Genomic DNA, 13,164 nt, shown 5'->3' with positions numbered 1-13,164 from the left:
TGGCTTGTCCATTTATAGTCTTGCTCTTTGGGATGCTGAAGGTGCTGAAATAGCAATGACAAGAGACTTGGCTCAGTGTTAAATAACTGCCGCGCTGGCCTGACAGACTCTGAGATGACAATAGGGAGAATGGAGAACGTGGAGGTCTTCATCGCTGAGGGCAAAGGAAGGGGTCTGAAGGCCACCAAGGAGTTCTGGGCTGCAGATATCATCTTTGCTGAGCGGGCTTATTCCGCAGTGGTTTTTGACAGGTATGAAATGTGGGGAGTTGCCTTCTCTCCTGTTGGTTTGGCTGGGGCCAAACTCTAAAATACTTTGCTCTCAAAAATCATCAGGGGAAGGGATAAAATTCATGTGCTCTTTTTTCAACAAAATGGCACTTCTGAGAGCTAATTTTTCTGGCATAAATTTTTCTGCAAGGGATCATTGCCACTGTGATTTGCTGTGGCTCCTAGAAGGGTGGTGAAGGTGAGCAAAGGCTTCGGGGGCACTTTCTCCCAACACTGGCCAACTTGGCTGAGAGGGTGTGCTGGGAGTGGAAAGGTGGGTGTGGTGCTGTGGGAAACATTTTCCGACAGAAAGCTCTATATTTTCGGCTTTCTTTTTATTATAAATACATTACCAGATAAAGTAATTGCTGAGACTTTAAAAATTATGAACTATTTATATATTTATAATTATGAATAACCCAGGAATCCACTTTCCCTTGAAAAATCTGAGTATCACCCAATCCCAGTCCCCTCTGTCTTTCCTCAGATATTACCCCTGCTATTATTTCAATGTATTTCCTTCTAGAATGTTCCTGTGCTATTACATACATATATCTGCACTTATCAAGATGGATGGCTGTAGTTTGTCTGTTTTTTTTTTTTTTTTACAGAAATGGTGTCATACTTCAGATGTCATTTTAGAACTCACTCTTTTCCCTAAACAACACGTTTTTGATGTCTATCCTTGCAGGAACTTTAAATCTATAGATACTTCTTTTAAATTCCAAAGATCTATTTCCTTTATAGAGCTATCCATATAGATTCATATGCCATATGAATCATCAATCTTAATTTTAAGTATTTCATCCTATAAATATATGACATTTTATTTATCCATTCCCCTATTGAGAGACAATTGGTAGTTTTTAATTTTTCGTGAAATAAAATGAAAATCCTTGATCGTGTCTACCTGTACATATGTTCGATTGTTCTCCAGGGCACAGGACTAGAAGAGGAATTGCTGGGCCGTAGGATGTGATGTTTTCAGTTTTATAGGCTCTCCAAACAGGCTCTATTAAATTTACATTCCCGCTTCCTCACGACCTTGGCCACACTAGACTACCAAGCTTTTAAATTAGTAATAAATCTTCATTTTAAACAAACCTACATGGTGATTACATTAAATTGTCAATATTTTCTGAGATCAAGGTTGGGGTGACCTGCTTGACATCTATGTGGTTTGAGTCTGATAACCTAGGCTTTGTGGTTGGCTGGCTGCACTGACCACCCTGGGAAAGGGCACTGCTTCCCACAGATAACTTGATTAGTATTCACATTCTCTTGTCTTCCTGCCCACTAAGACCTTCAGGGAAAAGGGTGTGAACTGGGGCATATGGCTCACCACCACTTGAGGAAAATAAGGGGCTGAGGTGACTTTTTCAGGGGGAGCTTGTCTTATTTCATTAATCTGTGTGTGTGTATGTGTATGTGTCAGGGGAGGGGTGAGTACAGTTAGGGAGCCAGCTGGATTCAGAGTGAAAACAACCCAGAAACACAGGGACTGTCAACACTAATTCTGGTGCTGCCAGTGAGTTACTGCCTGGCCTTGTGAAGAACATCTCCATTTGCTGCTTCCAATTCCCCAAAGTCAATCTAGCCAATCAGTTCCATTTCAAGAAGGTTAAAGTTGAATGGGCTTTCATTCCATTATAAAAGCAAGGCATTGTCATTTTAGAAAATTTAGAAAGATAAGACATCACACAGCGATAACCACTCTTAACATGTTGGGTATCTGTTTTCGGTTTGTTTTAAAACATAGGTTTCATTTGGCTGTAATATACTCATTATACAAGCTATTATGCTTTTTCATTTAATAATTTTGACATCTTCTGTGCTATTATACACTCTTCAGAGACATAGTACTTAAGGGCTACGTCTTCTTCTATTACCTGCTGATGACTGGCCATTTGGATTCTTTCTGTTTTTGTTATTATAAATAATTTGTCATTCATTTGAAGTAACAACTATAAAAACACCTTCATATACATTGCAGATAAATGCTACATAAAATCATATATTATTTTTACAATGGTAATAAAAGTGGGATAATTGGTATAAATGACGTTTAAAATGATTGAAAAAAAATCTAAAAGAGATAGTTTTTTTTCAAAAAATGCTTTACCCAAACTTGTCACTGCATAGATGAGGGAGCTGTGCTTTCTTTGGTTATACCAGAGACAGCCCAAAGAGGCATTAAAGGAAAGTTTTATGCATTTTAGGCTCCTGGTGAGGCTCAGCCACCATAGATGAGAAACTTGATTGCAGAGGTGGGACTGAGTCACCCACAAAAGTCACTGTACAAAACTGGCTTGTTTTAATCCATCTTACTGCAAGACAGGCTTTCCTACTCTTCCACACAAATGTGGAGAAAGATTTTATTTTTAGTTGAGCACTGCATTCAATGAAAATTAATTCTTTCAAACAGTGTGTATTATATATTCTAACATATATATTATATGTTATATTGTATATATTCTAACATATATTATATAAAGCATAGCAATAAATCAACACCAAACCAACTTAACTAGAATATTCCAATATGTTACATCTTCTCTATCCTGTCGCATGCCTGCTCCAAAGGTAATTATCCTAGGTTTTGTGTTGTATATTCTACTGCCTTTTAAATAATAGTTTTGGCCGGGTGTGGTGGCTCATGTCTGTATTCCCAGCACTTTGGGAGACCCAGGAGGGCGGATCACCTGAAGTCAGGAGTTCAGGACTAGCCTGGCCAACATGGTGAAACTCTGTCTCTACAAAAATACGAAAATTAGCCAGGCATGATGGCAGGTGCTTGTAATCCCAGCTACTCAGAAGGCTGAGGTGAGAGAATCGCTTAAACCCGGGAGGCAGAGGTTGCAATGAGCCAAGATCATGCCACTGCACTCTAGCCTGGGTGACAGAGCAAGACTATTTCTCAAAAAAAAAAAAAAACGTAATAGTTTTATCACAGTCACATATTTCTAAACAATGTATAATTTAGTTATGTTTTGTTTTTGATCTTTTAAACAAAGGTACAATATTATATGTGGTTTTATGCCACTTGTTTCTTTCACTGAAATGTTTATTATTCATCTGTATGGTTTTGTGAAAGTAATAAAATGAATAAACTTTGTGTGTGTCTGTGTACCAAATTTATTTTTCCATTCTCCTGTGAATGGTTGCTATGAACATTTTTGCTCCTATCTCTTGGAAAGCAGATACATGAGGTGTGTATCACAGAAGTGTAATTACTAGGCCAGTAATATATGTGTTATTTGGCTTTAAAATATAATGCCATACTGTGAAATGCTGGTTTGTAAACCTGAATTGTGTCTTTGTTAGAATGGGCTTTGTTTAGCATTAACAGTAACAATCCAGGCCCTTAAATTATGGTCCTTAGTCTGGTTAGGATCTCTTCACCTTTGATGGTTGGAAAAGCAGGTACTCTTCTTGAAGGTAAGAGAGCAAGAATAAAGCTGGGAAAATTCTTTCAGGCCTAGCTATTATGTAGCACTTGGATTAAGTGCTAGGCATGACTAATCAATCAGGCACACCTTCCTCCTGAACTCCAACTTGGCCTCAGAATCCCTTCCAGCAGGTCCTCCAGGGGGCTACTACCAATCAATGAGAACTAGCATTTAAAAATGAAGTCTATTTGCCATCCTCTTAGGTGTTGTGGTTGGGTGCTGGAAGGGAGTGAAGTACCGTTACCAAGGGGTTGCCTTTTTTGGACACAGTATTTTATGGTAGTTGAGATACCGGGGGTGATGCATGAGTGGGTAAAAGTTGCTCTCTGCCCCTTTAACTCTCCACTCTGAGAGTTTCCAGTTCTCAGGGGGAAAGTGAGTGGGAGCTCTGTGGTACCTTAGCCCAAGTGATCCTCCTAGCTTCTACATAGCATGGGGCCAAACTGGGAATTCGCAATGCTGGGTTTTGTTGTTGTTGTTAAGGAAGAAAATAATAATTCTCTGCAATCTTACCATTTGGAAAAAAAAAAAATCCAGCTATTAACATTCTGGTGTATATCCTCCTTGTTTTCTGATGCAAATACAATGCATATAAAATATTTTCTTGATTCTGATGAGTTATAGGTGGGGTGGGGGTCCTGGAAGAAATACTACATTATTATTATTATTATTTTTATTTTTTGAGATGAAATCTTGCTCTGTCAGCCAGGCTGGAGTGTAGTGGTGAGATCTCGGCTCACTGCAACCTCTGCCACCTGGGCTCAAGTGATTCTCCTGCCTCAGCCTCCCGAGTAGCTGGGACTACAGGCGCATGCCACCACACCCAGCTAATTTTTGTATTTTTAGTAGAGACAGGGTTTCACCCTGTTGCCCAGGCTGGTCTCGAACTCCCGGCCTCAAGTGATCTGCCGGCCTTGGCCTCCCAAAGTGCTAGGATTACAGGCGTGAGCCACTGCGCCTGGCAGAAACACTACATTAAATATATGCTTTGATTGTAAGACACAAAATGTCCCTAAATTCTGGATATTAAAATATGGGAAAAGAAGTTTATTTCAGAATGGAGGGAAAATGGGACATACATAATATGCTATATTTATCAATTCCAGAATACATATTTTAACTTCTCTGAAATCATAATGTATCCTAAAATCTATGGCTCATTATGGTTTAATTGGCAGATTTTTTTTTTATTTCTTAGTAGTGAATAAAAATGGTGCATTTAATAATTTCAGGTTCAATGTAATTAAGTTGTATACACTTTTTCTCTCAAAAAAGTTGGATTATTTTGTAACCTGTTTTATTTACTTCCTAATATGTTGTGAACAACTTTCAAACCATTAATATCCTTCTACACCATTTTAATGGCTGCATAGTATTCTTTTTGTTGACTTGTATATTAATTTAATTAGATGCCATATATTAGTTTTTATTTTCATTTTAGATTTTGGGGGTACATGTGCAGGTTTGCTACATGGGCATATTGTGTGATGCTGAGGTTTGGGCTTCTAATAATCTGCTTGCCCAGGTAGTGAACATGGTACCCTATAGGTAGCTTTTCAATTCTTCACCCTCTCCCTCCCTCTCCCCTTTTGGAATCTCCAGTGTTTATTGTTCACATTTTTGTGTCTATATGTACCCAATGTTTATCTCCCACTTCAAAATGAAAACATGTTATTTGGTTTTCTGTTTCTGCATTAATTTGCTTAGGAGAATGGCCTCCAGTTGCACCCATATTGCTGCAAAGGACGTGATTTTGTTCTTTTTTAACAGCTGTGTAGTATTACAGGGTATATATGCACCAGGTTTTCTTTATACAGTCCACCATTGATGGGCACCTGGGTTGTTTCCATGTCCTTGCTACTGTGGATAGTGCTGTGATAAACATATGAGTGCAGGTGTGTTTTTGGTAGAATAATTTATTTTCCTTCAGGTAGATATTCAGTAATGGGATTGCTGGGTCGAATGGTAATTCTAGTTTTAGTTTTTTGAGAACTCTCCAGGCTGCTTTCTACAAGGGCTGAACTAATTTGTAGATGCTATGTTTTGGAGATCAAGGGTGTGCTCTTCTTTTTCCTAGTAGATCTTCCCATATATCTCTGATTATGTATTAAAGACAAATTCCTACAAGTATAAATTTTGAATTCAAAATACGTTTTTAAGGCTTTTGATATAGATTTCCAAATTACCTCACCAAAGGAGATCATACATTTTTCTACTAGCAGCACAGGGGTTGTCTCCTCATCCCAATACTGGCCAACACAGAAAACTATTTCACTTTTTCATGTTTGTCAACTTAATCTGTTAAAACTTTTTTTAGTATTGTTTTAACTTAAATTTTTTATTATTAGAGAAGTGAAAGTTTTTTAACATTTGTTCTTTTATGAATTGTTGTTTTCTTTTGATGCCCTCAATTTTTAAGTATATGCATAACTCATTTGTTTATTACTCCTTTATGTCTAGTTCTCCCCTCTATTACCTAGCTCGATGCACATAACAGATGCTCAATAAATACTTGTGGAAAGAATCAGGGAGGGAAGGAAAGAGAGAGAAAGAGAGAGGGAAAGAAGATGGGGTTTCACTATGTTGCCAAGGCTGGTCTCAAACTACTGACCTCAAGAGATTTGCCTGCCTCAGCCTCCAAAAGTGCTGGGATTACAGGCGTGAGCCCCTAGGCACCTGGCCTTTAGTTCCCTTTGCTGCTGTCACAAACTACTGTAACTTCAATGGCTGAAAACAACACAAGTTTATTATCTTATAGTTCTGGAGGTTAGAAGTCTAAAACAGGATGACACTTCTGTTTCTTTGCTATCTCTGTCTTCTTGAGGCTGCCCACATTCCTTGGCTCATGGCCCCCTTCCTGAATCTTTAAAGCCAGCAGTGTAACATCTTGTTCCCTGCTGACCTCCTGCCTCCTCTTATAAGGACTTGCAATTACATTAGGCCCACCTAGGAAATTTGGGATACTGTCCTTGTCTCAAGGTCTTTAACTTAATCACTCATGCAAAGTTCCTCTGCCATGTAATGTAATCTATTTATAAGTTCTGGGGATTAGGACATTGACAATTTTTGGAGGGCTATTATTCAGTCTACCCCAATGAATAGGAATTTTCTAGATTGATCCAATTCATCACAAAATATGTTAAGAAGGAGCAAGGACAGTTAGTGGATTTTTTTTTTTAAAGTTCTTTAAATAAAAACTTGAGCAGTCTCTAAATTATTCTGGTTACAAAGTTGAAAGTGACCCGGAGATTATGTATATATAGTGTGTATATAGGGAAAAAGATAGTGGGGAACATGAGAAAAAGTTGAGTATTTGTAAATAAATTACTGTCAACCAGGCTTTTTTTGAAAATGGAACCAGTTATGAGCTTTCTTAGGTGCGGCAGAGCCGGTGGGGTTTAGTCAGTGTAATTCTGTGTGAGCATGTGGGAATGGCAGGATCAGCCCTGGCAGACACACAAACACACATGTGGCCTTTAATCTGATAACAGCTGGTGGTTGGTTATTGGGGGATAAATGTTGCTATAAATGGAAATAATTTAATAAAAGGATTAGAGAAATTCCGGAACAATTAGTTCAGAAAATGAGTAAGTGCTAAACTATTCAAGTGACAGCCTTAAATGTTTGCATTGGATGTTGAGAATAACCACAGTCGACTTAGAATTCTGCTTTTCATTTGGCACTTTTAGCTGCAGAGGCAAGACATTTCGACATGTTACACAACCTGTTGTGAGCTGTATTGCTAAATATTGCTCAATAATTCTTAAATCCAGAAGTCTGAGAATGATTGCCTTTTAAAGATGGATTAGATCAAATGGCAGGTTGTCCCCATAATGATGCTATCTTTACCCACTCGCATCCCAGGATGTGTTCTGAACATGAATTGAGGGGGGTGCTTCAGCTAGGCCATGGAAATGTATACAGGTCTTAGTAGGGTGTGTAAGCTGTGGCAGAGAAAATCTTGAGAATTGGTGTTTTAATAAAAAAAGGGATGTTAAAAATAAATTGGCAATCTCCAGGCTTGATCCAAGGAAACAGTACCTTTTAATTCTTTTTTTTTTTTTTTTGAGATAGGGTCTCACTCTGTTGGTCAAGTTGGAGTGTCATGGCACAATCATGGCTCATTGCAGCCTCTACCTGCTGGGCCCAAGCCATCCTCCCACCTCAGCCTCTGGAGTAGCTGGGACTACAGGTGCCTGCCACCATGGCTGGCTACTTTTTATTTTTGTTTTTTGTAGAGGCAGTGGTCTCACTATTTTGCCCAAGCTGGTCTCAAACTCCTGGGCTCAAGTGATCCTCCTGCCTCAGCCTCCCAAAATTCTGGGATTACAGGTGTAAGCCACTACCCCGGCCCCCACTGACTTCTTATGTCAAGGTATTTAATAGTCAGTGCAAACATGAATCTCATGATCTCATCCAACGGCTAACTCTGTCTCCTATATTTACACCCCCGCACCGACACATATGCCTATGAGTGCCTCTTTCTGGAAGACCTCAACCTTCTCTGAGTACAAACTCAGCCTATCTCTCGAGGTCAGAACAATGCCTCCTCATCTCGCAGGTGATGCCTTTCTAGATTGCCTCTCCTACCTCAGTTGAAGTAGTCTCTCTTCCTCGAAACTTACAGCAAGTTACCATGCTTGTGGAATGTGGGTCCTGCCTTGTTTATATGTGTTTATGTCCCATCCCAGCCTGGGGACTGCTTGAAGGCAAAGTCGGTATTTCCTTTATCTTTTTTGTTTTTGAGACAGAGTCTCGCTCTGTCGCCCAGGCTGGAGTGCAGTGGCGTGATTTCGGCTCACTGCAAGCTCCGCCTCCTGGGTTCACGCGATTCTCCTGCCTCAGCTTCCCGAGTAGCTGGGACTACAGGCGCCCGCCACCACGCCCAGCTAATTGTTTTTTGTTTGTTTTTAGTAGAGACGGGGTTTCGCCGTGTTGGCCAGGATGTTCTCGATCTTCTGACTTTGTGATCCGCCTGCCTCGGCCTCCCAAAGTGCTGGGATTACAGACGTGAGCCACCGCGCTCGGCCTTCCTTTATCTTTTAAGGCCCTCTATTACCTAGCTCAATGCACATAACAGATTCTCAATAAATACTTGCAGAATGAAGCAGGGAGGGAAGGAAAGACAGAGGGAAAGAAGAAAAGAAGAAGGAATGAGAAAAAGAATTTAAAATATTGTGAAGTTATCTGGGTACTTGAGGGATGGGATGTTCTTTAAGACACCTACCCCAGGCTGGGCACAGCAGGCTCACGCCTGTAATCCCAGCATTTTGGGAAGCTGAGGCAGGCGGATCGCTTGAGCTCAAGAGTTTGAGACCAGCCTGGGCAACATAATGAAATTCCATCTCTACAAAAAAATAAAAATAAAAACAAGCCAAGCGTGGTGGCATGTGCCTGTAGTCCCAGCTACTTGGGAGGCTAAGGTGGGAGGGTCGCTTAGGCCCAGGAGTTTGAGGCTGCAATAAGCAGTGATTATGCCATTGCATTCCAGCCTGGAGGACAGAGAAAGACCCTGTCTCAAAAAAAAAAAAAAAAAAAAAAAAAAAAAAAAAAAAAAGACACTTCCCTCTAATTTTTGAGGAGAGACCTTCTGGCAGGCTGGGAGTTTGTAAGCAGCCCTGAAAGACAGAACTGTTGAACTGTTGGTCCAGTCCTCTCTGGCTGAGTTTTTGGAGGGCTTGCCCACCATGCAGGCACCTTGTCTTTGCATTTATCTGTCCGTGAGCAACTATTTCCATACAAGGAGCTGAGCAGCAGCTGCCCTTCCAGCCCTCTTCACTCTGACAGATCACAGAGTCCAGCAGGGCTGCAGAGCAGAGTGAGAGGGGACCAGCTGCTGGAGCAGGGCACATTCAAGGCTGCAGGCCAAGCAGGTGGGCCTTGTAGCTGCATCCGCCCGCCTTCTGTGCTGGGAGCAGCGTCCGGCGTCAGGGACCCTTAAGAGAATAATATCCCTGTGAGGATAATGATCTCGGCCAGTCTAAAGGGTTGCTGTGAAGATTTTTTAAAAAACGAATCACTAAAAACATCTCTTTGAAATGGCAAAGTGCTGTGTAAGTGGGAGTTGATACCTTCTTGTGTGAATAGGAATGTAAGACTCGGGAGAAACGAGACTTGCTGAAGGTCACCCAGCTAAGCCTGCCTGGGACAAATGCTCTTTCTCGGAATCCAAAAAGTGGCTTTAGGACTTCATGTTATTTGGACACTCTCCTGCACTAGGGGCAGTAAGGCAGGGGAGGGGTGGGCATTTCTTTTTTTTTTTTTTTTTGAGACGGAGTCTCACATTGTCACCCAGGCTAGAGTGCCGTGGCGTGATCTCGGCTCACTGCAAACTCCGCCTCCCAGGTTCAAGCGATTCTCCTGCCTCAGCCTCCCTAGTAACTGGGATTACAGGTGCCCGCCACCACGCCTGGCTAATTTTTTGTATTTTTAGTAGAGACGGGGTTTCACTATGTTGGCCAGGCTGGTCTCAAACACCTGACCTCAGGTGACCCACCCGCCTCGGCCTCCCAAAGTGCTGGGATTACAGGCATGAGGCACCATGCCCGACCAGGATGGGCATTTCTGTCAGGGGAGTGCCCTTGTCCCCATATGATGTTCTCGTGTAGCTGGGCTGTCTTCCTCTCTGGCAGCTGCCTGGAATGAGCTGGTGCTGGGGGTGAGAGGAGCTCAGCGATCAACCTGGCCCAGCCCTCTCTGAGTGACAGGCAGGATGGGCGGCCCGGGCTGATGTCCACTGAGTACTTATCCAGTGCCAGGCTCTGTGCTGACCATCTTACACATGTTATTTCTTTTAACTCTAAAATCACTACGAGAGTGGTGAGATTTCAGAACTTCTTGTAATTTTCATCTTGCTTGAATTTTTTAAAATAGTAAGTATATTTCATTCAAAAGTACTGGTCAGTAGTCTAAAAGATAGCAAGATCTAGGTGTTGCTATTCCCATTTTCACATAAGGAAACAAAAGCTTGGAGAAGTTAGGGGACTTGCTCCAGGTCACACAGCCAGTAGATATTGGAGTCAGGAGTAGAACCCAGCTCTGACCAACTCTAGGTTTGACCTTCCATAATACCCAACCCCATGCCAATGAGGGGAGATGGGAACCAGAGGGACAGGCTTAAAAAAAATTTCAGACTACATTTGAAAGAAAACAAAAAAATTCTTGCTACTCAAAGTTGAAGCATCAGTATTGCCTGGGAGCTTGTTAGAAATGCAGAATCCCAGCCCCCACCCCACATACTAAATCAGAACCTGAGTTTTAACAAGATTGCTGGTGTTGTGTGTGCACACTGAAGTTCCAAAAGCCTGACTCTGCATCCTCCTTCTCCCCAGCTCCAGCCTTGCGGCTAAGCCCTACCAGCAGCCGAGGGCATAGAGAGAAGCTCAGCTTCATCCCAAAGGAAACCTAAATTTAAGAACGATAACTTAATGCTTCCTGGGTTTCACCGGCTTTTAAAACTTGGCTCTAGGCCCTAGCAAAATTACAGAATGGGATATAAAACAGATCTGTGATCCTGGAGGAACTATTTGGTGGTTCATATTTGGAACCCATCCAAGTTCACCATGGGAAAAGAAATCATTGATCACATTTTCTTTTTATGAAAAGTATTCGAAGTTTATTACAGCAAAGAATCTCATGAGATAACAGGAATTCTTTGATAGCAAAGAATCTCATGAGATAACATGAATTGATCCAAGGCCTGATAAAATGATTATGTAAGTGTAATGTTCTCCCTGTCACCCAATCTTGGGTGAAGGCTGCTTTGGAGCAGCTGAAGGCTCTGTCTCCAGCCTTCTCCTGGTCACAGTGGTTATTAGTGACTTTGAGAACATGAGGGTCATGCCACTGGAATTTATTCTTAGGGACATAATATGGCTACAGATAATAGCAGATAGATTATTCTATAATCAGGCCCTATTAGAAGTGTATTAAGTTAGTTAATGGGAGCTTGGAGGCAAATGCCAGGCCAGACATATTCTTTCTGTTGGAGCCAGGCTAGGAAAACTTGCCGTAATAAACCCCACAAGCAGCGTGGACTAAGTAAGGACAGGGTTGTGCAAGGGGTCCATCCCTGATGTCTGCAATAAGGTCATTGAGTAAGGGGTCTTTGCACAGAATTTAAAAACAATAATCCCAGCACTTTGGGAGGCCAAGGTGGGCAGATCACGAGGTCAGGAGTTCCAGACTAGCCTGACCAACATGGTGAAAACCCGTCTCTACTAAAAAATACAAAAATTAGCCAGGCGTGGTGGCGGGTGCCTGTAATCCCAGCTACTCGGGAGGCTGAGGCAGGAGAATCGCTTGAACCCAGGAGGCGGAGGTTGCAGTGAGCCGAGATCATGTCATTGCACTCCAGCCTGGGCTACAGAGTGTGACTCCATCTCAAAAGAAAAAACAAAAAACAATAAAAGTCAATCTGTTTTTTGTTACCACCATGTACCAGCAATTCTAAACAACGTCAAGGATAAAATACTTCTCCTCACCCCAAAATCCATAAGGGTCTAAGTTCTGAAAAACTGCTCTTGGGTAAACCTCATTTTAGCACATTTTAAAATTACATATCTTTTAATAAACATTGTATTCTGCCTGGAAGTTAATTCTGAGGACCTTTGGTTATACAGTCAGCCATGTGGACTCAACTACATGTGTTCATTGTGAGGGTAAATTCTTAAGCTTCAGAGTTGTTCCAGGTTGTGTTGGCCACAGTCTATGTCTCCAATCCTTGTGATACCACATATTCCCACATTTTTAAGTAGATTAGAAATAAGCAGTGATTATAAAGATGAAGACTCAAAATTTGTTGTTCTAAGTGTTCACCTAGGTGATTACCTAGGTGATCACCTGGAATTTTCATTTGTGTTTGAAATTTAAAACAATAAAACAGAGAATTGTGAAGTGTAATGTTTTTGTTTGGTAGGCACACATATTAGTGTATACATGAAATATGAATGTGTGAATATATGTATATGAATAAAAAGATGGAGGATATTGTACTAGGCTATTCTAAAATGTCAATTTGGGTGTAAAATATGAGAGCAGTTCTGGTGTGGGGTCGCTCTCTGATGGACGACCTTGGAACAGACAGGCATGGAGTTACAAGTGGCAGGTTACAAGGGACAGACAGCATGATTGTGCTTGCGTCTAACTGTTCCCTCTCCAGACCACCTCCTGGCTCTCCTCCCTTTCTCTCCTGCCTTGGGTTTGTATTCCTGGTCTGAGCCCTGATGCCCCAGAGGTGGACATCTGCTCTTCCTTCCTCGTTCCTAACCTAAGACATACTCTGAAATTTGCAGATGACTCAGAGGTTAGCATACCAATATAAAAGATGACAGAAGAAAATTCAAAATGACCTTGATGTTTTGGAATGCTACCTTGAAAATCATCAGTTAGGGATAAAGGTGAAGACTCCAAGTTAAAAAATTCAGTGTCACAAAGGAGCTTTTGGG

The 13,164-nt window shown here is 41.4% G+C and overlaps 1 protein-coding gene across 1 annotated transcript in view; it reads left to right on the top strand.

Moving 5' to 3' along the window:
* The first annotated feature begins 35 nt into the window (after nucleotides 1–35).
* The window catches only part of SMYD1 (SET and MYND domain containing 1), a 45,199-nt gene continuing 32,070 nt past the window's right edge, over nucleotides 36–13,164 (top strand). Inside the window, exon 1 of the mRNA XM_003805855.4 lies at nucleotides 36–251. Within this exon, the coding sequence (XP_003805903.1) occupies nucleotides 115–251 (137 nt within the window). The 5' untranslated portion in view covers nucleotides 36–114. The remainder of the gene's footprint in view (nucleotides 252–13,164) is intronic.

Source organism: Pan paniscus, chromosome 12 (genome assembly GCF_029289425.2).
Source record: "Pan paniscus chromosome 12, NHGRI_mPanPan1-v2.0_pri, whole genome shotgun sequence".
NCBI classification, from domain to species: Eukaryota; Metazoa; Chordata; class Mammalia; order Primates; family Hominidae; genus Pan; species Pan paniscus.
Note: the sequence above shows the minus strand (reverse complement) of the source record. Positions and strands in the feature narration are given on the sequence as shown.